The sequence below is a fragment of the Dipodomys merriami genome, unplaced genomic scaffold (assembly GCF_024711535.1).
Source record: "Dipodomys merriami isolate MVZ:Mamm:240054 unplaced genomic scaffold, mDipMer1.0.p SCAF_19, whole genome shotgun sequence".
NCBI classification, from domain to species: Eukaryota; Metazoa; Chordata; class Mammalia; order Rodentia; family Heteromyidae; genus Dipodomys; species Dipodomys merriami.
Genome location: NW_027203270.1, coordinates 27,804,562 through 27,830,675, shown reverse-complemented (window position 1 = coordinate 27,830,675; position 26,114 = coordinate 27,804,562). Strand labels below are relative to the sequence as shown.

Sequence of the window (26,114 nt, the reverse complement as noted above, 5' to 3'; positions counted from 1 at the left end):
GCTTTGTGTGTGTGAGTGTGTTTTCCTGGAAAGTTTATAAATAGTTCCAGCCCACTGTTCTCCTTTGAAATCGGCCCTGTCCCGCCCTGCCCCTGCTTGGCCAGCTCTGCCAGCTCCTGGCAGGGTAGGGGGTCCAAAGGAGGCAGGGCTGTGTTGCTGCCAAGGCTGAGTCCCTCCCACCCAAGTAGAGTTTGAGCTCTGGGTGTCATTTGCATATGATTCATTAACTGTCTAGAATGTTTAGGAAACCCCCTGTCTCCCCTTCTTTTAAGCTCCCCAATCCTAGCTCCTTTTCCTGCTTGGCTTCAGTTTGTGGGGCACTGCTCTTTCACTTGGAGGCAAGGTTACAGGAGGGAATAAATGAAGAAGGGAGGCTGGGCCCAGATGGGCTTAGAGACCCTTGGCTCCTCATCCCAGGATAGGGGAGGAAATGGGGTATTGCTCTTGCTCTCCCCCTTCTCCCCTCTCCACATCCAAAGGTTTCCTTTTTTTTTTTTTTTTGGTTTGGTTTGTGAATTGCAAGAAGGGAATTTGGGAAAGGGTTGTGGTCAGGCCTCCACCCACACCCATAATATCCGTCTCCCCACATCCCTCTCCTCTGTCTGGGGGGAAGCAGACCCTGGAACATGGGTAAGGCTCCCTCCCTGTTCTGGCCACAGATGCTGGCCCTGGTTGGGGTGACAGTGAGAAAAGAAGGCAGACAGCCTGTTGAGGGCTCTCTCCCAGGATGGTGGTAAGCCATGGGGAAGGAGGAAGTGCCCAGGTGTCCAGGCCTTCTACCCTGGGCTGGGCTAGATGCTTCCTTAAGCTCAACTGCCCCGAACTGCCAGTGTGGAGGTAGGCAGTTCACAGGTGAGTAAAGGTGCCTACAGAGGTTAAGTGACTTGTGACTTGCCTTAAGGTCACCCAGAGTGGCAGAGCTGAGATTTAACCCTTTAGATTTTTTTTTTTAACCCTACCCATTTTCATGGTTCTGGCAACTCTTGCTTTTCTTTCACGTATGTGGCTCTGGGGAATAATGTGTGGGCAGCTGGGGACATTTGAAGTAATCTTGGTACCTTCGAGGAGTGAAAGAGACCTCAGTGGGCATGGTGCATGGCTGGTGGCAGCCACTTTCCCTTCCCCCCTTCCCCCAGTTGTTTTTGTGCTAGTACTAGGTGGGGCCTGAACTCAGGGCCTGGGCACTGTTCCTTAGCTTTTTCACTCAAAGCTCTACTTTACCAGCTTGAGCCACAGCTCCATTTGCAGCTTTTTTGGGTGGTTAATTGGAGATAAGAATCTTGTAGGGCTGGGAAGGTGGCTCAGTGGTAAAGTGCTTGCCTTGCATGTATGAGGCCCTGGGTTCAATTCTCAACAACACATAAGCAGAAAAAGCCGGAAGTGGTGCTGTGGCTCAAGTGGTAGAGCGCTAGCCTTAAGCTGAAGAGCTGAGAGACAGTGCCCAGGCCCAGAATTCAGGCCCCACAACCTACAAGACCAAAAAAAAAAAAAAAAAAAAATCTTGTAAACTTTCTTGCCTGGCCAGCTTTAAGCCAAGGTCCTTAGATCTTACTCTCCAGAGTGGCTAAGGTTACAGGTATGAGTCACTAGCAGCACCCACCTTCTCTACCTTACCCCTCACCTTGCCCCTCTCCCCCCCACCCCGCCCCCGGGCTGTGTATTGGAGGTGCAGGCCTATGGCTCTCTCTCTCTCTCTCTCTCTCTCTCTCTCTCTCTCTCTCTCTCTCTCATGCTTATGTGCAGTGGAGGTGGCTGGCATAGGGCAGAAGTTGGATGTGGGTAGTGTGTTTTCCCTCTCTTTGGTACTGGTTTCAGTTCTCTGGTGGGGCTTTCTCTATCACTGGGTGCAAGGCACTGGGGCCCAGAAGCATGGCTCACCTAGGACCTTTTGTGACAGGGTCTGTGTTCTTTGCACCACACCCCCATCTTCTCAGCCCTTGCCCATCCCTGTTCTCTGTTCAACCTGGCCCTTGGCCCATTTCTGTGACCTTCGCCCTCTCCCTCAATGGAAGTCCCTCCTTCCTGAGAGCTGAGCAACTTTGCATTGCAGTTTGCAGACTGAGCTGTGATAGGCTCTTGGGGTTTCTAAGGTCTTCCAGCCACTCCCTGGGGTATGTGTGTGAGGGGGACAAGGCTCAACTTTCATCTGATTTCAAACTTTCATCAGGGACAGAACTGAAACATCGGCTCTGAAGTGGCTGTAATTATTTCTTCTGTAAAGATAAGACAGAACTCTAGAAAGTCCAGGCTGGGTGTCTCCTACTTGCACCCCTAAAGTTAGGTCAGGATGCCTGAGATGTGGGTGTGAATGGCTTTCTGGACCTTGGCCTTGGCTCAGGAGGCTTCCCTATGGCCAGGTGCCTGCTAGGCCTCACCTGTAGGGAAGTGGCCTCTGTGTGGACGGGAATTGGTGTATGTGGATCCACTATAATGAACTGAGTTTACTTGGAGGACTCAGAGCATCTCCTGGCAGAAAGAGGCAAGTACAGGGGCCAGCCTGATGTGTGAGAGCCAGGAACTGTACAGTGTGGGAAACTGGGGTTGTGCATCTTCTGGGAGCATATATGGTGGGGGGGGGCGGTGCACACAAGTACTGAACTGTGTGCATTAGATGGCAGATCCCAGGTGTGGAGAGATGGTATCTGCAGCCTCTCTGTTTTCACGTGCATGCCTGCACACACAGGCTGGGGCTGCAAGTGGGCTCTTGCCCACCCAGGTGTTTTTTGTAGAGCTGCATGCATGAGTTTGTGTAAGTGTGTGTATGTGTGTGTGGGGGGGGGTAGATACCTGTGAATTCAGTCAGCCCCTCTTCCCCTTGCCTGGCTCCCCTTGCTCAAGTCCCTTTTGTGTGGGGCCCACAGGGGAAAGGGGGACCATGGCAGCTGGTCCAGTGGGTGGGGCTCCTGTTCCACTGACATCAGCCCTCAGCCTGGGAGGGAATGGCAGGGGGCTGAGGAGAGACAAGGGGCGTACCATTAAGGAGTAAGGGAGGAGGCTGGCTCTGTGGTTGTCCTGATGAGTTAACAGTCCAGATTTCACCCTAGGGGCCGTTGTCTCCTCCCTAGCCACTACCTCCGCCTTCTCCCTGTCTCTCTCATTCTGACAGGGCCTGGTTGGCTGGTCCAGCTGGGCCCAGAAGTCCTGGCACCTTCCACAGGGGCGTTGGTGGGAACTTGCCCCATCCTGGGCCTGGTCCCTAGCCAAATACTGTCTATGTATGTATGTATACCTTAGTCTCCAGGTTTGAGCCTGGGACTTGGAGCCTGGAGCCTGGTATGTACTGAGCTTAGAGAGTGGAAATGAACAGAGGATGTTGGAAAGTCTTTATTTTGAGTCTTTATTGCACTGTTTTCTCTTTTCCTGGTCTTTCTCATCCTCTTTTCTTCTTCTACAGCTTTATTGAGATATACTTCACAAACTGTAAAATTTACCCATTAAAGTACACAAGTCAAACTGAGCATAGTAATATACACCTGTAATTCCAGCACTCAGGAGTCTGAGGCAAGAAGATTGCTAGTTGCAAGTCAGGATGGACTACATAGTAAGATCTTGTCTCCAAAGCACAAGGAAACCCAGGTACCAGTGGCTCAGGCCTGTAAGCTTCTCAGGAAGCTGAGATCTGGAAAATCAGTTTGAAGCCAGCCCAGGCAGAAAACTATGCAAAATTCCATCTCCAAAATAACCAGCAAAAAGCCAGGTGCTAGCCTAGCAAATAAGCCAAATGAATTAAAAGTCCTGAGTTCAAACCCTGGTACTGTCAAAAAAAAAAAAGTAGAAGTATACAGTTCAGCGGTTTTCATATGTTCACAGGGTTCTGCAACCACTACCGCAACCAATTTTAGACATTAGGACATTTTCATCACCCTAAAGAGAGCCCCCGTATCTATCAGCAGTCACTTCCCATTTCCCTAGAATTCACACCCCAGCTCCTGGTAACCACAAATGTACTTTCTGTCTATATAGGTTGTCTCTCCTGGACATTCATACAAATAAAATCAAATGCATGTTTTTGTAATTATCATGTGATTTCAAGTTTTACTCCAGTTAGTGTGTATCAGGATATTTTTTTGTGTATTTCTTTTGGGGGGGCAGAATAATATCTTAGAGTGTGGATCTACATTTTATTTATCCATTTTTCAGTTAATGGACATGTAGACCTGGTTCCACTTTTGCCAGTCCTGGGGCATGAATGCAGGGCCTGGGCACTGTCTCTGAGCTTCTTTTGCTCAAGGCTAGCTCTCTACCACTTGAACTACAGCACCACTTCTGACTTTTTCTGCTTATGTGGTACTGAATCGAACCCAGGGCTTCATGCATGCTAGGCAGTTACTTTACCACTAAGCCACATTCCCAGCTCTTATAACTCCTTCTCTGCCCCGTCCCCCTCCCCACCCCCCAGACTTATCCATCTCTCTCAAATATACCTAGGTCATAAGCTAACGCAAATGTGTAGTCATTTGAGGAACTGCCAAGCTGTTCTCCAAAGCAGCTATACTATTTTACATTCCCACCAACAGTATGTAAAGGTTTGGTCTCTTCATATCCTCACCAGTATTTGTTGTTTTATTTGGGGGTAATAGTTTGAACCCATGACCTTGTACATGGTAGGAAAGCACTCTACCATTGAGTTACATCACTAGTCCTTTTTATTTTGAGACAGGGTCTTGCTAAATTGCCCCATGCTACCCCTGAACTTTCAGTTCTGTTGCCTCTGCGTTGGTGAGTAGCTGGGTTTACAGGTGTGCCCCACTATGCTAGTGTATAGTCATTTTTTAGGGAAGAAAACATAGCCAGGCAGAGTTTATCATTGTTGTTTCTTTTTCCTCTCCCTGTTCTGTGGTTTGAACTCATGGCTTTGCATTTGTTGGCCAAGCATTCTGCCACTTAAGCCACACCTCTTCATCTGTCGCTTTTTCGTTTACTTTTCAGATAGGGTCTTGGATTTTCCTTAGGTCAGTCGGGACTATGATCTTCTTATGTCTCCTACATGGCTGAATTATAGGTGTGAACCTCAATGCTCAGCATACTCTTTTTTTTTTTTTTTTTGGCTGGTCATGGATCCTGAACTCTGGGCCTAGGTGCTGTCCCTTAGCTCTTCAGATCAAGGGTAGTGCTCTACCACTTGAGCCACAGTGCCACTTCTAGCTTTTTCTGCTTATGTGGTGCTGAGGAACTGAACCCAGGGCCTCATGCATGCAAGGCAAGCACCGAGCCACCTTCCCAGCACTCAGCATACTCTTTGAGATTGTCTTAACAGTTTTTGTTGTTTTGTTTCTTTCCCTAGCTGGTCTCAAACTGCAGTCCTTCTGATCTCTGCCTTCTAAGTAGATGGGATTACTGCATTACTGCATTGTGGTTTTGGTTGGCTGTGATTTTTATAATGGGCCTTTTTTTTTTTTTTTAACCTGTTTAGATTCTGGAGCTTGAACTCAGGACCTGGGTGCTGTTTCTGAGTTTTTGAGCTCAAAGCAGGTCTTCCCATTTGAGCCACATTTCTACCTCTGGCCTTCTGGTAGTTAATTGGAGAGAGAGGGGTGTCTCACAAACTTTCCTACTTTGGCTAGCTTTGAACCGTAATCCTCAGATCTTAGCCTGAGTAGCTTGGGTTACAGGTATGAGCCATCAGTACTTGGTGACATGGGTCTCTTTTGACACACACATCCATGTATATATGGATGTGTATGTGTCTGTTTATGTATTCATTATTTACAGTGGATTTGAAACATCTTCTTGTGGATCTGTTTCTCATTTTCTCTCTGTCTCTGTTGCTGCCTGTGTCTCGCTGTTGGGGGATCTCTTGGGTTCATCGCTGTCCCTCTGTACCCCATGGTGCTATCTATGCATATCCTCTGCTCCCAGCTGTTCAAACAGGGTGTAGGTCTGTATGCACTGGTGAGGGGGCATCTGGCCTTTCATCTTCTGCCCACCTCCCACCCCATTCTGAGGGTGTTGCTTTTGCAGATAGAAGTATGGTGAACTCTGAGATCAGTCTCTCTCGCCTTTTCATCTCTGGGGGTGGGAGACTCCAACAATCATAGCCGTCAACCATCCATCCTGTTCACATGGATGTAATGGGGGAATCAACTTATCTGGGGGTGCCGGGGCTTGGATTTGGGGGGAAGTGGTATAAGTGACCCCCCCAGTTCAGGAGTCATTTTTCTGAGAAGTGCCAATGCTTTAGGGAAGCGGCTTTTCCTCTCTCCCTCACCCCCCCCCCCCAGCACACAGTCTGTGTCTTGACCTCAGGTAACCCACACTGGGGAAAGGAGAGCCAGCTGCCGCCTCTGCTGCAGTGATCTCTGGGGCGGCACCGTGGACCCTTTCTTCCCTGATGACTCTCATGGGTGAGAGGCCTCCCAATGGGTCTGGGTTATGTCCTCAGCTCTCCAGCCTGGCTGAGCTATCCTGCCACCACCAGCAGTGCCTGGGCCCTGCTCCCAGGCTGCCTTTGCCAACCAGGCAAGGTGCCAGCTGTCTGCTCAGCTGGGTGCCACGGGAAAATCTCCGGAGCTCCACAGGGAATCCCGGGTGCCTGCTCTTCAGTGCCCACTCACCTGTCTCTCCTCTTTCTGCAGCATCACAGGACACGGCCCCCCTTCCTGCCTGGCTGGGGTCCGTCTAGGAGTGCCAGCCCTTTTGGTGCCCCGAAAGCCAGCTCTGGACCTTCCCAGGAAAGTGCCAGCTCACAGAACTGCTTCACCAAAGGACCAACTCTTGGGACATTCCCCAACCTACCCAGCCTCAGCTAGGGTGGGGGCTCTAGAAGGCTGACATTAGCTTTGTTGATTTTGGACAGCCGCTCCAGGACAGAAGAGGGGGTGTGGGCTGACCACACAAACCCCCTCTGGGCCCAGGCCCCATGCCCCAAGGAGGCGCAGCCTGAAGCCCGCCGCAGCCCCCTGCCAGACTGTCTGCCTGCTCTCCTGACTGTGGCCCTTTGGTATGGCCAGCAACAGCAGCTCCTGCCCAACACCTGGGGGTGGGCACCTTAATGGCTACCCAGTGCCCCCCTATGCCTTCTTCTTCCCCCCTATGCTGGGGGGCCTCTCCCCGCCAGGAGCTCTCACCACTCTCCAGCACCAGCTTCCAGTTAGTGGATACAGCACACCATCCCCAGCCAGTAAGTCTATTTGGGGGGGCATGGTGGGAGGGGGCTATGGAGGGCCAGGCCTCAGGGGGCCATCCTGGCAGGGGGAGGGCCTTAGCCTGGGCTGGTTGTGTTTGGTGTTAGGGCGGGGGAGGGGTGTGAAACCACACTGTTCCCTGGCCTAGCTGTCCTGGGTGGCTCTGAGGAGGACTGGATGCAGAGGCTGGAGGAGAGGCTTTTCCTCTTGACAGTGGGTGGAAATGACAGCCCTAGGGAGTGAGAGCAAGTGACACCCAACTCTGCTCACCCCCACCTGGTGCTCTTATGGGAAAGGGCTTTAAAGGAAGAGGCCAGAGGCAGCTGGAGCCCCTTGCTCTCCCCTGCCATCTCCTCCCCCACTCTTCCCTTTCTGGGGATGCTAGCGAGAGGGAAGGACCCACAGGCTAGCCTGGTGAAGAGGGTGTCTTGGAGAAGGGACACTCAGCCTGGACTCTGGCCTTGGCCACATGCATGGTCTTGGCAGAGCCTTTGTTTTCTGCCATGAGGGTCACGTGTTAGCTGGGTGGGGGTCTCAGTACCCTTCTCTGGCCAGCCAAGCCAGGTAGTGGGAGGTGGCGGCAGTTATGGCCAGCTGGCAGAGTCCAGGCTTGGGGCCTGCCAGGCCGCTTACAGTAACTCTGGCCCCCAGGGCCTGGCTGGGCTCTAGGCCAGGGCCAGGGAGGAGGGAGTTGGGCCTGGCCTGGGGCGGGAGGGGGTGGAAGCAGTAGAACAGGCTATGGACAGCTAGCTGGCGGGCTGGTCAGCTGCTGACCTGAGAAACGTGTCCCACCTCTCTTGGCTGGCAGGGACTGAACACCCTGCCCTGGGCACCCACCATTCCTCCCACAGTCACTGGCACGCTGCCTGGCACCATTGCCCTGTGTGCCCGGCTGGCTGGGTCAGTGCCCCCTTCTCAGTGTGGGGGCAGTGCTCTCTCCCCGGAGCCAGGGAGTCTCTTTGTCCCTGGGGCAGGCCCTGGCTGGGCGCCTCACTGCCCACGCTGGCTGTCTGCCCACCGCCACCACTGCTTCCTGGATCAGCCCCTTCCCTCCCAGCTGCCTGGGAGCAGCAACTCCCACTTTATGCCCTAGGGTCAGGGAGGCAGACAGGTGCTGCCTCAGTTTCCCCTACTCTCCTTTCCCTTTCTGCCCTGTTTTTGCCTTGTGTAGGAGTGTGAGGCAGATGGATTTGGAGAACTCCAATTCTGATTTTGTCTTCTAGTCTGTGCTGTGGTGATGGGGGGTGGCCAGCCTTCAGGGCACAAAGTGGCTGGGGAAAGTGTGGGTTATGCCTGGGTGGCATACTCAATGCATTTGAAAGGAGCAGGATTTTTTTTGGGGGGGGTCCAGTCACGGGGCCTGAACTCTGGGCCTGGGCGCTGTCCCTCAGCTCTTCAGCTCAAGGCTAGCACTCTACCACTTGAGCCACAGTGCCACTTCCGGCTTTTTTCTTTTTGCTTATGTGGTGCTGAGGAATCGAACCCAGGGCCTCATGCACGCAAGGCAAGCACTCTACCACTGAGACACCTTCCCAGCCTCAGGAGCAGGATTGTTAATGCTGGTCTCAGGTTACTTGGAGCCAGGGTGGAATTTTAAGGAGGAAAGGTATTGAGGCAGGGGACAGATGTGTGTGTGGGGGTAATCCTGTAACCTGGTACTGTGGACAACTTGTCCTTCCCCATGTACTGAGAACAGAATTCCCACCTAGGGTCTGGACTGGCGGGTGGGGTCTGGGGTGGGGCCTCATTCTTGCCTTTTCTGAGCCAGACAGAGCAAATGCTTTGCCCTCCCCTCAGTGTTGCAAACTGGTTCCTCTTTCTTAGAGGTGGGTGGGAAGGGCTCCTACCCTGGTAACCTTCTCCCAGGGTGGGGTGCCCACATTTCGGGCAAATGTAGCTTTCTCTGGCTTCCCCACCCATCTTAGGCAATGCCCTCTTCCTGTCCCCTCCTCTGTGAGCCTGTGGGTTTCCCACTCCTCCTGGTAAACAACTTCTCTGCTTACCCCATCCATCACCTGCTTCTGAGCTTCTGGTCCACTTTCTCTGGAACCTGAGGTATGGCCTTGGGTCCAAGAGAGCCATACATGTCCTTCCTTCTCCTGCAGGGCTGGAGGTACCAGTGACCAGAGCCCCCCAGCTCTTGGTAGGGAAGCAGGATGGATAAAAATTTCACACACCTAAGCTGGGTGCTGGTGGCTCACATAGGTGTAATCCTGGCTACTCAGGAGGCTAAGATTCAAGGATCCAGGTTCCAGGCTAGCCCAGGCAGGAAAGTCCATGAGACTTTTTTTTTTTTTTTTTGTCATGAGGCTTGAACTTTGGGCCTGGGCGCTGTCCCTGAGCTCTTCAGCTCAAGGCTAGCACTCTATCACTTGAGCCACATCACTACTTCTGGTTTTCTGGTGTTTTATTGGAGATAAGAGTTGCATGGCTTTTCCTGCCTGGGCTAGCTTTGAACCGCGATCCTCAGATCTCAGCATAGTGAGTAGCTAGAATTACAGGCATGAATCACCAGTGCCCGGCTCCATGAGGCTCAATTAACCACCCCAAAGCACCACCAGCCTTAAACAATAAAACTAAGAGTGCCTAGGCCTGAAGTTCAAGTCCTGCTATTGGCACAAAAAAAAAAACCCTTACACATCTGGCTTAGAGATGGAGGCAATCAGCCTCCTGTTGGGGCTAGTGCTAGAGTCAGACAGTCCCTAAGGGAGGTGGGAGTCGTCTGTGGCCTTCCTCTGTTCCTGTGGGCAGCAGCGATAAGCTCTGGTCCTCTGACATGCTTTTTGTAAACCTGCTGGAGGAACCTTCCGCCTCTACTCACCACCTAGCAGAGGTATCAGGATGGGGCCTCCCTACCTCCTCTTTCTCTTAGGGCAGAGGGAAAAGAGGCAGTGCCTAGGTACTCTGGGTGTGTCCTTCAGAGGCCCAGGTGGCCTTGGGGAGGAGAGAGAGCCACTATGGGTAGGAGGTCCCAGAGATAGTGCAAGCCTCTCCCTTTGCTACTTGGCAGGGAAGACTGGTGTTTACTGAGGTTTGGGATTCCGTGTACTTTATGTGGAGGGTCAGGCCTGTGTGTGTGTTTTAGGGGTGGGGGTGGGGTCAAGGTTGAGTATGTGTTGAGAAGGGGATTAATGGCTTGTATGTATTGGGTGAGAGGGTTCCAGGGCTGGAAGAGGCTATCAGCTTGTGTGTTGGGGCTGGGGGAGGGGCAGGACAGAGGTGTAAGGAGGTGTGGTCTTCAAAGAGCACCTGTTTGGGAAGAGAGGGTCTCTGTCTCTTTGCACCTCTCCTTGCTGGAGGGAGAGCTAGTCTGCCACTTTGGTTGCAGATCCCGGGAATTCCATGGGCTGAGGGGTCTGGACTGAAGTCAGGGCTGTGGAGTGGGAGCTAGTGTTTCTGTGTCCAAGGAAATAACTCTGTGCCAGTTCCCCCCTCCCCTCTGATTTTTTTAAAAACCAGAACCAACCTCAGAGGGCTTTACACACAATCATGGAAGCAATGTCCGCACATTGCCTGGCGCTTGACCCTGTGCCAGGGACGGGACCTCATTTCTAGGTGGGAGTTAGAATGGGAGGCTGCGGAACTTCCTATGGAGGCCTTATCCCCATTAACATGGGAAATAGAAGGGGAGATCAGGTGGAGGGGAGGGCCTGTTGTAGAGCTCCTGTTTTCCATTTTAGGAAGGGAGGCACTCCTGGTGTGGGAAACCTAGTGGGGGGTACTGACCAAGGTTGAAAGCTTTGCCCCCATTCCCGTGGTTGAGGCCCTGCTAATGCCTCAGGACCTCCTGGCTTCCCCAGTAGGGGGCGCAGGGGAGCTCCCAAGCCACGCCCCCTCGCCTATGTTTTGGATCCTGAAGGCTGGAGGGAAAGGGAGATAAGGGGGGGGCGGGGCAGTTCGTCACCCTGTCCTGGAAGCTGTGGATACAGTCTGTTCACACCCCACCAGCCCCCCACCCGCCACAGCCCTCTGGGAGTCTGCGGAGCTTCGCGGGTGGCCTCCTCCAGTCTCCAGACAGACCCTGAAGGAACAGGGTGTAAAAGTCGAGTTCTTATGCTTATTTTGTTTCCATTTGTGGGGTGGGGGCAGGGAAGCTAGGAACAGTCAATGGAGGAGAGTGGCTCCAGAATTTCCATTCACCCATTTGTTGGTTGCAAGTGGGTCTCTCTACACTTCCCCAGTCTGTAAATGAGCCTGAGTCTGGTGTACCTGGGCCGGAGGGGAGGAAGGGAAAGCGCCTTTCCCTTTTACTTTCCTCTCCCATTTCTTCCTCCTTTTCAGTCTGAGCATCTTCCCTCCCTCTTTCCTTTGGACAATGGGAGGGACCGCCTAGGGGGAGGGGTCACTGCCTTAGCAATGCCTTCCGAAGGTCCAAAATGCTATGTCAGCCAAAAGACCTTAGCACAGGAGTCTTCAGTGAAAACGAGACCCCATATACCTTTTATCTTCCAGCCTGGATAAAGCACAGATATCCTTAGGGCAAGATCCCAGCCTGAACTGGGGGATGGGGGAGGGGACTCGGAAGGAAGTCTGTCTTCCTCTTAAGCAAGTCAGGGCCTGAGGCATGGCATTGTGTCCTCTTCACACCGTGGGACGTGGGCCCGTGAGACTGAGACAGTGCAGTCCTGGACTGCCTTCTTTCTATGTGTGTGTGTGTGGGGGGAGGGGCAGCATCTGCAGAAAGGGGAAGTGGTGCCTTTCTCTAAATCCTGTTGGGGTTGTGCTTCTGCCCCTTCAGTGGTCAGGATAGACTGGAGGACACTTAACTCTTGATTGGATAAAGAAAAAAAATCTGAATTCCATTTGGCATTCTGGGTTTCTAGAAATACTTGCCAGCCTGAAGATGCCCTGACACCGACCACTTCTACCTCTCCCCCTGCATTATAGGGAGAAGTCTTAAAAAGCTGTTGCTCCTGTGTAGCCTTGGACAGGTCACCCAACATCTCCCTCAATCTGTTTCCTCCTTTTTAAAGCGAGATTCCCAATTCGCCTGGGGCTAGCCTAATTGCTGCAAGGCCACAGTGACCCACTTGCTGTGGATGGCCTCGCGCGGAGCCTCAAGTACCTTGCAAGAGCAGTGATGACAGGGACAGACTGGAGCTGGGCATTGTCTTGGGGACCGACCGCCCTTTATTGGGACCTGATGTGCATCTGGCAGTCAGCCTCAGGATCTCGCCTGTTCTCTTCAGATGAGGGTAGGGATAAGAGGGAGCCCGGCTTGGCACAAGTGGGGGCCAGCTCAGCCTTTACCTGCTGAGAGCTTGCTTAGCACAAAGGTTCTGGAGGAGCTGGGGGGATGAGGCTGAGCATGATGGGGACCAGGCCTGTAGACAGCAGCCACCAGAGGCCCCATCCCCCTGCCCTTGGCCAGAGCCCTTCTCTCTTCCCTCTTTTTCCACTGCTCCAGAACACCATGTTCTGTCTTGACCTGCTCCATGACCTTGCTGTTGCCCAGCACGGGCACCTCACTCCAGCTTCTATCTAGCTTCGGAAATCCTGTCCATCCTTCAAGGAACATTTTGAATGCCGCCTTTTCCCAGAAACCTTCACAGATGTTCCCCTTCCTTGCCACACTCTCCCTCCCTCCTTTGAATGCCTGTGGCATAGTTTTTTTCTCTTACAGCATTCATCTCTACCACAAAGTTATTCCCCCTTATTCCGCCATGAGCTATAATCATCTGAGAGATCTTTCTGACAGGGCAACAGTCTCAGGTCCTTAAGTTCTCTGCCCTCTTCCCTAACAGCCTCATTTATATCAAGATTTGTGTACCTGATCCAGACCCCCATCTGTAGATCCAAATTTCATCTGTAGCCCTGCATGCCCATATTCATCTGCCCAGAAGCAGGTAGATTTCTCTGTTTTGCTATCAGGAACTTCTCTGTTGCCTAAGCTGTGTATCATAGCTAGGCATAGTGGCACACACCAGTAATCCCAGCAACTCAGCAGGACCTTCAGTTCTAGGCCATCCTGGGCTGCATATGGAGATCCTATCTCAAAACAAAAACAGAACAACCCCAAAACACAGACTGGGGTCTGGCTTAAGTGATCAAGGACAAACAAAAGGCCCCAAATTCAATCCCTAGTACCACAGAAAACAAAAAGCAGCCAGCACTGGTGGCACATGCCTAGAATACTAGCTACTCAGGAGGCTGAGGTTTGAGGATCACAACTTGGAGCCAGCCCTGGCAGGAAAGTCTATGAGACTTTTCTAATTAACTATCCAAAAGCCTGAACTGGAGGTGTGGCTCACGCAGTAGAGTGCCAGCCTTGAGCAAAAAAGCTAAGAGACAGTGCTCAGGCCCTGAATTCAAGTCCCAGTACTGGGACAGAATAAAACCCCCTTAGAACTGCCCCTCTCCCAATTGATTCTACTTTTTTTTTTCTTTTTTCTTTTTTTAATTTAATTTTATTTGTGAACATACTGTACAGAGGAGTTACAATTACATGGGCAGGATAATGCGTACATTTCTTACCAAGCATTGCAGCCTCCTCCTTTGTTTACCCTTCACATCCCTTCCCAGCCTCCCCCCTCCCCCCCAATGATTCTACTTTTCACCTATCCTGTGAATCACTTGTCTGTAGCCACTTTCCCCTCTCTGTCACTTTCTTAGGGCTAGCAGCCTGTCAGCTGTCTGGACTGGTTGCTGCAGCTCCTAAGTGGTCACTTTTGCCATCTTTGTTGTTGTTGTTTTTTTGTTGGTCGTGGGGCTTGAACTCTGGGCTTGGGTGCTGTCCCTGCGCTCTTCAGCTCAAGGCAAGCGCTCTACCACTTGAACCACAGCGCTACTTCTGGTTTTCTAGTGGTTTATTGGAAATAAGATTCTAACAGACTTTCCTGCCCTGGTTGGCTTTGAACCACGATCCTCAGATCTCAGCCACCGAGTAGCTAGGATTACAGGCATAAGCCACCAGCGCTTGGCACTCTTGCCATCTTGTAACCCATTCTTCACACAGCTTCTGAAGAATTCTTTTTATGTAACTTCCCTCTCCTTTATCTGCAGTCTTTTTATGGCTTCTCCATGCATTTAGGATAAAATGCAAAAGCCTCTTCAAATGCAGCCTACAAATCCAACCTGGCCTCGCCTATCTTTCCCTCTGAAATTGTATATTCCATCCATTCTAGTCTTTAGTCGGTTCCTTGCATGAACTCACTTATTTCTGTAGCCCCAAGAGCTCTTACACAGGCTCTTTTCTTTTTCCCAGACCTGCTGCCACCCTCCTGCCTGCCAGAGTTGGGGAGGGGGGGAGAAGGGGAGGATTGGTAGGTTGGAGAAGGTTGAAAGGCAAAGAACCTACCTACCTACAGCCCTACAGGGAGGGAAAACTGAAGTAGCCAGCCTCTCAGAGCCACCTCACCCCCGGCCTCTTGTTTGCCTGACTCTGAGTTTCTACTTTCTGATTTTTCTCAGATTTGAGTTCTTCCCTGACCCTTGAACCCACATCATTTCCCTACTGAGTGCGCTGTCACTGTGCGATCATAGCCTTACCTCAGTTTGCAGTTCTTCTATCTTATCTATCATGTGGTTATTTGTTTAAAGGCTGTTACTACATAAGGTCTCCAAGGGCAGGTTCATCTGGAGAGCCATACAGATGGCACTTGGAAAATACAATTTAGTGGGTCGCTGGTGGTTAGAGGCTGAGATTTGAGGATTGCAGTTTGAAGCCAACTAGAGCAGCAAAGTCCTTGAGACTCTTATCTCCAACGAACTAGTCACCAAAAAACTGCAAGTGGAGATGTGACTCAAGTGGTAGAGCACCAGCTTTGAGTGGAAAAAGCTCAGGGACAGCACCCAGGCCCTGAGTTCAAGCCCCAGGACTAGAACAAAAAGAAAAAAGAAATACAATTTATCTTTGAGTTTTCGTGGCTTAGTGGGAGTGTGGGCTTTGGTGGCAGAAAGCACCCTTAACAACCCGTTTATATTAGTAGTATGAGCTTGGAGAACCCACCCGGCCTGCTGAGACTGCAGTTTCTTTGTAAGTTTTCTTGGAGTTGCTCTGTAAACTGACACCAGCTGTAAAGAGCCGGGGGTCTAGAAGGAAATCCTTTGATATCGTGTAATTTCTTTTTAGAGAACAGGGTAATAGGAAAGTCCTTCTTCCCGTGGGTATCCCGTCTTTTTCTGGAAAGCTACTCAATCTGGGCTTTTCTTCCAGTGAAACCGACGTCCTCAGCGTCCCGAGGGCTTCCGGGAGGAAGTGGTCGGCTGGAAGGCACCGGGCTCTTTTATCTCTCTGTGGCTGGAGCATCCAGCCACGATCCGGGTTCCCCGGCTGGGAGACACCCTGGGCGGGGCTCCGCCCGCCCGCCCGCCGGAAGCACGCCGAGCGGGGAGGGCGGGAGCCTCCCACGGCCGTGTGTGTGTGTGTGTGTGTGTGTGTGTGTGTGTGTGTGTGTGTGTGTGTGTGTGTGTGTGTGTGTGCCTCCCACGGCCGTGTGTGTGTATGTGTGTGTGTGTGTGTGTGTGTGTGTGTGTGCGCGCGCCAGCCGGCGGCGTGGCCGAGCCGGGTTCCGGCGGGCGGCCCGAGTCACACGTGATGTCACCGGCTGACACAAGCAGGGTGTCTCACACTGCGGGGCTGCACCGCGTCACAGCTGGGACGCCACCTTCGCGGCACCCCGCTCTGCGCCTCGGGCGGCCGCGCTCCGCGTGCCAGGGGCGGCGGCGGGGCGGGCCGGCGGGGGGCCGGAGGGTGAACCCCGCGGGCGGGCTGGCCGGCGGGTGATGTCACGGGCAGCGGTGGGTGGGTCACCCGGAGGTGAGGCGCCGCCGGGCGAGTTCAGCGCGAGTTCAGCCGCATTGCATTAGGCAAATGAGGCCGAGGCTGGTTCGGGGTGTGCTCCGGGGCGGGGGGGGGGGGCGCAGGGGAGGGCGCCGGGACCACCCCCCTCCAGGGAGCTCCGCACAGTCTCTAGGCCCAGACTGGGATGGGGGAGACGCCCCCTTCCGCCGTCCGTCCCTGCCACGGCCAGTACTCGCCGCGTTCCTCCTACGGGGCCTGATAACTCTTCTCCCCCTCTCTCCCCACTCCGGGGCTCCCCTACTTGCCGTCTCCACGCCGCCTCTTGCGACGGCCTCCCGGTGTTTCGTGTGTGCCACCCGTGGGGAAAGGGTTAAGTCAGGGGCGGGGCCTGGCCGCGTGGGCGGGGCTTCGGTGGGGCGGGGCTTCGGTGGGGCGGGGCCTGATCGGGGCGGGGAGAGGGGTGGGACCAGAGGGCGGGGTGCGTGGGCTGGGGGGCTGCGGCGCGTTCACTGGAGACCCAACGAGCCGCCCTGGCCTGGCGGAGGTGGGGCCGCGCGGGGTCTCCACCCCGACCCGGAATCCTCGCCGGGGAGAAGCCCGGGAGTCCTCCGCGGGTAGAAGGAAGTGCTCCGTGACCCCCCCTTCCCGCCCCGCCCCGCGCCGACCTCGCTTGCCACCGGCCGACTTAGGGAGCCGCCGGACTCTGCCTTGGACCGTGAGTCTCGAGCCGGGAACCCCCTCGAGGTGAAGCCGCCGAGTTCCCGGGCCTCCGCCGGGCGTTCCCCGGGAGCATCGAGGAACCCCATCCTTGCACACGCAACTTCCCGATTTCCACCTGGGACTGGCAGAGGGGCCAACGGACTTGGACGCGGAGGACTTGGACGCGGGCCCCCTCGGCGGGGGGCGTCCCGCCGCCCGGGCCGTGGGACGGGGCGAGGGACCCCTCCCCTCTCCCCCAGCCGCCCTGCTCGCATGGCGCCGCCGGCCGAGTGAGGGGGGCGGCACGCAGGACTTCCCCGCCGGGACCTCCTGTCTTCGCGGGGGACCATGTACGAGAGCGTGGAAGTGGGGGGACTCGCTCCCACCCCTAATCCCTTTCTTGTGGTGGATTTTTATAACCAGAACCGAGCCTGTTTGCTCCCGGAGAAGGGGCTCCCCGCCCCCGGCCCCTACTCCACCCCGCTCCGGACTCCGGGTTGGAATGGCTCAAACCACTGTACGTACCGGCCGCGCGCTGCTATTGTAGCAGCCGGGGAGAGGGTGGCAGTTAGGGCTTCCTGTCCTACCCAGGGACTGGGCCAACGCGCTGGGGATTTGTCTCCCACTTTCCACCCATCTCTCTTGATGAAAAATATTTTTTTTTGTAAGAGTACTAAATCTTGAACTGAGGGCCTGGTTGCTGTTCCTTAGCTTTATCACTCAAGGCTAGCACTCTACTACTTGAGCCACAGCTCCACTTCCAGCTTTTTGGTGGTTATTTATTGGAGATGAGAGTCACGGACTTTCTTGCCCAGGCTGCCTTTGAACCTCGATCCTGATCCTCAGATCTCAGCCTCCTGAGTAGCCAGGATTACAAGGTTGAACCATCAGCTTGATGCGTTTCTTGTGCCTCTGATGGACAGTGCTCCCTGACCTAGTAATCTTCAGTTTCCATTTATGTACTGTTAGGGGTGGGGAACTTTTAGTGTCAGGATATGTATTCTTCTCTTCTCCCAGTGCTTCCTCTAAGGGCCCTAGCCCTTGCCACAATTTATATCTAATTCCTCAGGATCCCAGAGCTTCACAGCTGCCTGGAGGGTGGGCTTGTTAGCATTGTAGGAGGAGGGACCACTTCTGTAAATGCCACCCCTGCCAAAGCCTGGGAGAGAGAGGTCTTACACACACACACACACACACACACACACACACACACACACACACACACACACACACACACACACACACACACACACACACACACACACACACACACACACACACACACCATGTGGCGGCTGTTGTCCCTAGCCCTGAATCTTTAGGGTGGGTGTCAGGGGCGCACTTCCTGTCTTTGGTGTTGACAGTGAGGTGTAGCAGAAAGGGGCAACTTCACCAGACACCCAGCTGTTGTACATGCTCAGGAAGGGCAACTGGCTTAGTTGGGGGTTGTTATGGCCCCAGGCCCTTGGCTGGCATCCTGGAGGCTTTGGTCCTGGAAATGGAGGGGAGAAACTTCACTGGCAGGAAGATTCCCCTGCCCCTTAATGTTAAGAGGGCTTGTTCTCTGGGGATGTTTGAATTTTGTGAGGCTAGGGCTGCTCTGGAAGTGAGGAACCCCGCCGCTCACAGAGTCCTTTTGTTACCCAGTGTAGGGGGTAGGGCCAGGCCTTGTGCTGTCTCTGTGAGGGGCATTGGTGAGAAGTCTGGTGTCCCAGCGGGAGACCTTATCTAGCCTGGGGTCAGGTTCTTGGGGAAGGAGAGGATCCATGCACACCCAGGGCAGAGTGCACACCTGGGCGTGTTTGTGCCAGCTGGGAGGTGGTGTGCTCTGGGTAGGAAGGTAGATGCTTGGGGGTTATTGTGAGGGGGGCTCAGGTTTCTCCCTTCCCTCCCCCGCCCCCCCGGGGGGCTCACTATTCCCTGGGGTTTCTTCCACTTTCCCAGACCTGCTGTCATCCTCCTGCCTGCCAGAGTTGGAGGCGGGGGTGGGGTGTTGGTAGGTTGGGGAAGGTTGAAGGGCAAAGGACCTCCCTACCTACAGCCCTACAGGGAGGGAAAACTGAAGTAGACAGCCTCTCAGAGCCACCTCAGCCCCAGTCTATCCCCTTGTCCTGCCTCCTGACCTTTGCAGGGGTTGGGGGTACAGAATCAGCTCTAAGGCTGCTGACTGATGGGGTGGGGTGAATGGTCATTGGCTTTGCTAGAAGGGAGAGGTGAGACAGTGGACACCAGGACTCTTCTGCTGTTCTCCCACCCCACCCACCCCCACGCACTGGAGAAAGGAGGCACCTACCCCTGGGGATAGTGAGGCAGATTTACCACATCTCTGCTCCACTGGAGCTCTGGGGGGAAGTTGGGCTCTGAGCCCTTGGGCTCCAGCCCTGCCCTTCCTTAGCCCACAGGACAGCTCAGCTCTTCCTGGCCCAGAACTGGAGGGGAGGAGGCTTGCAGTGAGCCGGCCAGCAGCCCAAGTAGTGCTTCCCCAGCCACAGGAACCTGGCCACACACCTGGCCTGGGGTAGAGAAGGGCCGGGGAGGGGGAGCTGGCCTCCCAGTTCCCCCAGTGGGGTGGGGGTGTGTCTGCTTCCAGCATCCACGGTGGGGGACATTGGGTTGCTCTGAGGCCAGCAGGAAAGATCTGAAGTCTGAAGGTGGCCACTCGGCCTGGCTTGGGGGGGCCAGTGTCTGCCTTGGAAGGAGCCCCTTGGGGTATGGGGATTCTCTGGTGATTAGAGACGCCGTTCAGCCCCTCTTGGAGAATACCCCACTGCCCGGGACCTCCACCGCTGATGGGAAGAGAGCAGGTTGGCTGTGGGAGGACCTGCTGGGGCTGCAGGGGCCCAGGGATCTTGCCTCCCTCCCACAGGCCCCATTTTGGTGCACTAGAGGACAAGGGGTGCATAGGATGTAGCTCCCCATCTGTCCCCCACCATTCTCAGCCACTTACGCCTCCACCAGCTCCCAGACGTCCAAGAATGTGAAGCACGTGGATGCCCGTAGTGGGGGAGGGGAGAGATGCTTATCAGGCAATCCATGGGCTTCTTCTGCCCTTCCACTGTGGCAGAGCAGACCCCCCCCCAGCGACCTGTGGGAGGAAGGGCAGTGGAGAGGGCCCCCGTGCCCCCTCCCCAGCTTCTCCAGGGGCTGCAGAGGAGAGGGCGCCAGCTGGATTGGGAGGGGAGCCACTGGCTTGGGGCCCAGCTGATTTCCTGCTGATCTCCTCCAGGAAACTGGCCCCTTGCGCGAGGTTGCGAACAGCTCTGGGGCGTGGGGACTCCAAGCACTGAGCACCCGCCCTGGAGGGGGAGCAGAGGAGAGGCACCCACAGGCAGCGGCTGCAAGAGGGGATGCAGGGCTTCCTGGGCCTCTGCCAGCCTTTGCTGGGGATCTAGAACTTCGAGCTGAGAAGGTGTGGTCCTTCTGCAGCTTGAGTCCTTCTGGAAAAAGGGAGATTTGTGGGCTGGGAGCCTCTAGGGAGGGAGCCCTCTGGAGGGGCCAGGCTAGGGTAGTCTTTCCCCTGGTGCACCCCCTCACCTGTCTGTACTGAGTTTATAGCTCTTTCAGAGGCCTGGAGAGGTGGGGCCTGGGCCACAGGTTCTGGGTTCAAAGGGCAGAGCAGGCAACCTCCAAGCTATGTTACCTGGGTGACAGGTTTGGATATGCTGTGGATATGGGTGCAGGCTGTTAACATCTTCGAAGAGGGCCAGTGGCTGGGGTGAGGAGGGGGCTGGCCCAGAAAGAGGCTTCAGTCAGCCCAAGGTAGACCTATAAAGTCAGGTTTGTTTTCTTGTTTGTCATGGGGCTTGAACACTGGGTCTTGGACACTGTCACTAAGCTTTTTTGCTGAAGGCTAGTGCTCTGCCACTTTGAGCCACAGGTCCACATGTGACTTTTTAGTGGTTAATTGGAGATAAGAGTCTCGTGTACTTTTTCTGCCTGGGCTGGCATTAAACCTCAGTCCTCAGATCTCAGCTTTGTGAGTAGCTAGGATTACAGGAGTGAACCACCAGTGCCTGGCCAAAAAACAGCTTTAAAAGGGTATTTTAGTGCCATAAATACCCTGTGGACTTTGCCTAGCTCCAAATTTCTATAGGCCTTTGCCCCTGTGATCTCTCCTCTTATCTAGCCTTAGAACCCACTGCTGCTGCTGCTCCTCCTCCTTGGTGTCTTCTGTCTCCTGTGCCCCCCTTCCCTCCCTCCCGTGTACCCCTAAACTCTCCAGTCCTTTTCAACTGGTTCATTTTAGAGGTGGAGGCTTGGTGGGGCGCCAGGGCAAAGGATGGGTAAAGAGGGGAGAGGAGGTCAGGGCCTTCTTACTCTGCTTGTTGGAATGCCAACCAGAATTCTAGGCCAGACCCCCTTTGTCCTTGAAGCCCTCCCCCCATTGTCTATTGTTACTGCTTTTACGTCTTGGAAAAAGTTAGCACAACAAAGGACTCCTTTGTCACTCACCCCTCTGCCTCCTGGCCTCACCCAGGCCCCCCAACCCCCCCCCCCCACAGCTGTTCTTAGACCTTCCTGCCTGTCTGATTGGCTTGTGTGGCTTGGGGAGAGTGGAGTAGAGATGAGGCCTAGGTAGCTCCCTGTTGGGTGAGCAGTAGAGAGCTGGAGGAGGTCAGTGAAGGATCGGCTAGACCTGTGGGGGTGGGCACAGGCATAGATTGTCCCTTTGCTGCAGGCTAGTTTCTGGGCAGGGAAGGAGACCTGAGACTTCGGCAGCGCTGGTCAGTCTGTTGACCAGAGAAGTGATACCCAGGCCCTACTAGAAGCCAGAAGTGCCTGGTCCCCTGTCATCAGCTGCCTGGCAGCCCCTTGTGTATTCTTAGGTAAGGGGGTGGGTGGTAGTCTGAGTCCAGCCCCCGGTGTCCCTCAGCTTCCTGCCCCTGTGCCTGACCTTGATGGCTACTCTCATCTAGAGGGTGCTCATTCCCCTTTAGGTACCAGTTTCTGTGCAGAGTGTGGAGGAGCAGGGTGTGTGAGGAAGCCACCTCTATCAGGGTGGCACCCCTGTCCCTCCTTGGCTTGGTGTATATGGCACAGGCCTCAGAAGGATGCTGGATGGCCTCTTGGGAATGTCCAGCTGCCCAGGCTCTTGATACAGACATCCCCCCACCCTCATTCAGTCTTGGGTGATGGGCATGGAGTGAGGCACTAGGAAGGCTGGGGTTAGTGGGGGCGCTTCCCCTGCCGGCTAGGTTACCCCTGCTAGCTGCCCTCTTGGAGCTGAATAACAGGAGGGGAGGGGGTAGTAACCCGGATATACCATTGAGGCCAGACAGACAGGGCATTGATGGGAACAGACCCCCCTTTGTCATGCTCACCCCCCCACCTGGGGTGGAGTGATGGGCTTCTGGGGGCCGTGGGGACTCTTCTTGTCTTAAAGGGGATTCCTCTACTCATCTCAGGGAGGGCCTACCCGCTCTGCCCCTCTCTGCTCCACCATTTGTGATTCTTCTTTGCATACCCCGCCTGGGACCCTGCCTTGGCCAGTGGATTGTTTGGGTGGAGGAGGGGCTGTGGTTGCTGGCAGAGAGGGTGGAAGGGGGGGCGGAAGCAGAGGGGCGAGGGAGTGGCCGCCTTTGAATATCCTGTTGACCCCAGTTTCCTCTGTCCCCAGCTTATGTCTCTTCCCTCCCTCTTCACGTCTTAACTCCTTCCTAACTTGGGGGAGACCTGGCCAGGTGCCCAAGGGCCAGGGCTTTGGAACCTTCCCCCTGCCTGCCCAACAGGTACTCACCCAAATCTTTCTGAGGTTGAAGGTGGGTCCTAGGGAGGCAGACAGGAATGGGGGGACTGGAGGCTTTAGTGGTAGCCTCCCTCCCCCAAGTTTGGTTGGGGACGTTCCTAATACTGTCTCTGCTCAGACTTTGGAGTGCTGCCATCAGCGGTATTGAGGTGGAAGAGGCTCCTGGGTGAGGCCAAGAGTTAGGGCGGGCAGAGTACTAAAGGATGGTGACCTGGCACTCAACACCTCTGCCCTCTTCTCTCCTAGCCATTGAGACCCAGAGCAGCAGTTCGGAAGAGATAGTGCCCAGCCCGCCCTCGCCACCCCCCCTCCCCCGCATCTACAAACCCTGCTTTGTCTGTCAAGACAAATCCTCAGGCTACCACTATGGAGTCAGCGCCTGCGAAGGTTGCAAGGTGAGTCCCGGAGTCATCAGAATCATTCGGACAGACAGTCTCGATGGGATAAATGAAGGGTCCCCACTGCCACTTCCAGGGGATGCACTTGGGGTAGGGGGTGGCCTTTGAGTGTGAGCTGGCAACCGCTGTAGAGGAGGGGTGCCTGTAATAGAACCTCCTCTAAAGATGAGCAGGGCACCCCCAAACCAAAGGGTCCCCTCTTGCCTGAGCTCTCTGGATCCATCTCCCAGCTGGCAAGGCGTATATACAGGCTCTACCACCGCTGCCCAGGTTGCCATGGTGAGCTGGCTGCCGACTGGCTCTTGGCTGGGGACCCAAGAGGTCTGCCTTGGCCGCCTGGCGGGAGGTGGTCAGGAGAGGCACCCTGCCTTGGCCTCCTCTTCAGCCATCCAGGACAGGGCCCTTCCTCCCCTCCCCCTAGCCCCCTGCCCCTGGGGTCCTGCTGGATTCCTGTCCTCATGCTAGGTTCCAGATGCAGACATGGCTGCACCTTTCCTGCAGCTCCCAGTCTGGTGTCCTAGCTACTACTCCATTCTTGGTTCCTGCTTCAGACACAGGAGCCTGGGAGCTGTGCAGATTCAGGGTCTGGGGCTCTGGGACACCTCTCAGCCTGAAGTGGCTGTCTCCAGATGTGAGAGAAAGTTCAAGGGCAAAGCTGCAGACTATCTGCTGATTCTCTCTGGTTGTTTCTGCTTATTCCTACCTATTCTTTCTTTCTTTCCTTCCTTCTTTCCTTCCCTCCCTCCCTCCCTCTCTCCCTCCCTCCCTCCCTTTTTTGGTCATGGGGCTTGAACTCTGGGCCTGGGTGCTGACCCTGAGCTCTTCAGCTCAAGGCTAGCGCTCTTACCACTTGAGCCACAGGGCACTTCCGGCTTTTTCTGCTTATGTGGTGCTGAGGAATCAAACCCAGGGCCTCATGCATGTGAGTCAAGCACTCTAGTACTCAGCCACCTTCCCAGGCCTTCTTCCTCTCTCCCTCCCTCCCCCCTTTCTCTCTTTCTCTCTTCTCTCTCTCCCTTCCTTCCTTCCTTCCTTCCTTCCTTCTTTCCTTCTTTCCTTCCTTCCTTCTTTCCTTCCTTCTTTCCTTCCTTCCTTCCTTCCCTCCTTCCCCCTTCCTCTCTCTTTTCTTTCTCCTTCCTTCCTTCCTTCCTTCCTTCCTTTCTCTCTCTCTCTCTCTCTTTTTCTTTCTTTCTTTCTTTCTTCTTTCTTTCTTGCCTGGGCACTGTCCTTAAGCTTCTTTTGCTCAAAGCTAGCACTCTACCACTTGAGCCACAGCACCACTTCCAACTTTTTCTGTTTATATAGTGCTGAGGAATGGAACCCAGGGCTTCATGCATGCAAGGCAAGCACTCTACCACTAAGCCACATTCCCAGCCTCTGTTCAGTCTTTCTACATGCTCCTAGGTCTTGGCTGGTCCCAGCCTGTGTGTCTGGTGGGTCAATGTGTGTCTTGCCTCTCTGTCTCTGCCTTCTTGGCCTCTTCCTGCCATCTTCTCTTCCCGCATTCTGAGTCCTGGGCTGTGGGTTCCAGAACTCTGCCTCTCTCCCATTAGCCTCTGGTGTTCCAGCAGCCTTTCCCCCAGCAGGGAGGAGTTGGATAGATGGGTGCTGGGTAGAGGAATACACTGGCCACTCTGTGAGGTTCTTCTGAGGAGTCCTTCTGGTCAGCCCTCTTCCTGCCTCTTCCTAGGCAGGTGTTGGGCAAAGGCTTGTGGCAGAGGCTCTGGGACAGGCGGCTGCGCCTGTGTGTGGGTGGCCTGACTCCCCTCCTCTATATCCAGGGCTTCTTCCGCCGCAGCATCCAGAAGAACATGGTGTACACGTGTCACCGGGACAAGAACTGCATCATCAACAAGGTGACCCGGAACCGCTGCCAGTACTGCCGGCTGCAGAAGTGCTTCGAAGTGGGCATGTCCAAGGAGTGTAAGTGCCACACCTGCCCCAGGTGGGGCTCGAGGGAGCGGGGCCGTCTGGATATGTGTGCACATGTGTGAACATGCATGCTTGTGGCGTGCAAGTTCATAGCACAGATGGTTTGTGTGTAGCTGCAAGGACCTGTTTGTGAGTCTGCCTGGCTGGGTGTTGAGATGTGGGTCAGTGCTTGAGTGCAGTGTGCACGTGACCATTCCATGTGCCCGTCTGTGTGTGCTGGCATGCGTGTGTGTATGTGTACCCATATTCAGGACAGCCTTCTTCCAGGCCCTTGCTTGCCTTTGGGGTAAGGATCAGTGGTGTACTTGAATCTCTTTTAATTAGGCATCTTTCATGGGGGTGGGGGGTGTGGAGCCTGATCTCTGTGGGGTACAAGGTTTGTGCTTATGTGTTGGGGGGCTGGCACAAGGATCCAGAAGCCTGAGACCTGGAGTCAGAAGAGAGAATTGGGCTTCTCAGATTCCCAGAGGAACAGGGACTTCCAGTTGGGCTCAGCTGAGGCCTAGGAAGGGAGAGAGGGAGGGAGAGGCTGGACAGGGAGACCCTCTTGTGTTGAATCATGGGTGTTGCCGTGGTGACTGGTGATTGATGATGTCAGAGATAAATGACGCTGACAGACGCCTCCTTGTCTGCGTGGCCGTTGCCATGGAGCCTGAGCCTTGGGGGATGGGGTGGGGGAGGGGGCGGCAGGACCCCCTACCCCCTTGTGGGAAGGGAAGTGGGGAGGGGCCAGGGGATGATTGTGACTCATGCACTAGGAGCCTTAGACAAGAGCGGAAGGGAGCTGGAGTATGCTGCCCGCTCCTGCCCCTGGAGGCTGGTGGTGCCCGTCTGGAGTCTAGGAAGTGGTGCGTCCTTGAGGCGGAGTGATACCACTTGGGACTTGAAGGCCTGGGACCCTTCTCTGGCAGGCCGTCATCTCCTTCTCCCTCAGGGCCACCTTCCCTTCCTTTCACTGCAGAAGGACCAGGGTGGGGACCCCTCTCCCTCCCACTGCCGACTCCCCCTTTCTCTCCCTCCTTCCCCTCTCCCTGCTGCTCTGTGCCCTGGAGCTGAGCAGCTGCCATTTCAATAGAATTAAAGCTTCCGAATGATAAACGTCTTGTCACAGCTGCAATTTTCTCTTCCCAAATTATCCCCCCACTCTCTCTCTCTCTCCCTCTCCCTCTTCTCCCCTGCACTTTATTGAATTTGCAGAATCGACATGAGTGATCTCCAAATTATGCCAGCGCCCCCCCCCCCCGCTGCCCCCTCCCGAGTCCCCCCAACCCCCACCCTGCTTTCCTCCCTTGTCAGCAGCCACCACCATGGCCCTGTGAATGATTGTGTGTCTGGGATAATCGGCTGGTAACGACCCCATCGCTTCTTTAAAGCCGAGTGGTGTGTGCGGCTCAGCGCCCCTGGTGATTTGTCAGCTCCCCGGCTAATGGGCCGAGAGATTCTCCTGTGGGCCCCCCACTCTCTTGGGCTGT

General features: G+C 54.8%; 1 protein-coding gene across 3 annotated transcripts in view; it reads left to right on the top strand.

Annotated features, from left to right (window-relative positions):
• Rara (retinoic acid receptor alpha) overlaps positions 1 to 26,114 on the top strand; it is a 49,442-nt gene that overhangs the window by 19,010 nt on the left and 4,318 nt on the right. For 2 of the 3 annotated variants that reach the window (XM_070028095.1, XM_070028094.1), the window contains exons 2-4: positions 6,576 to 7,120; positions 22,559 to 22,707; positions 24,492 to 24,633. In XM_070028095.1, coding sequence (XP_069884196.1) covers positions 6,943 to 7,120; positions 22,559 to 22,707; positions 24,492 to 24,633 — 469 coding nt within the window. In that variant the 5' untranslated portion in view covers positions 6,576 to 6,942. Of the gene's footprint in view, positions 1 to 6,575; positions 7,121 to 16,377; positions 17,084 to 22,558; positions 22,708 to 24,491; positions 24,634 to 26,114 lie in introns of those variants that run through there. The other variant, XM_070028096.1, reaches the window with a different exon arrangement.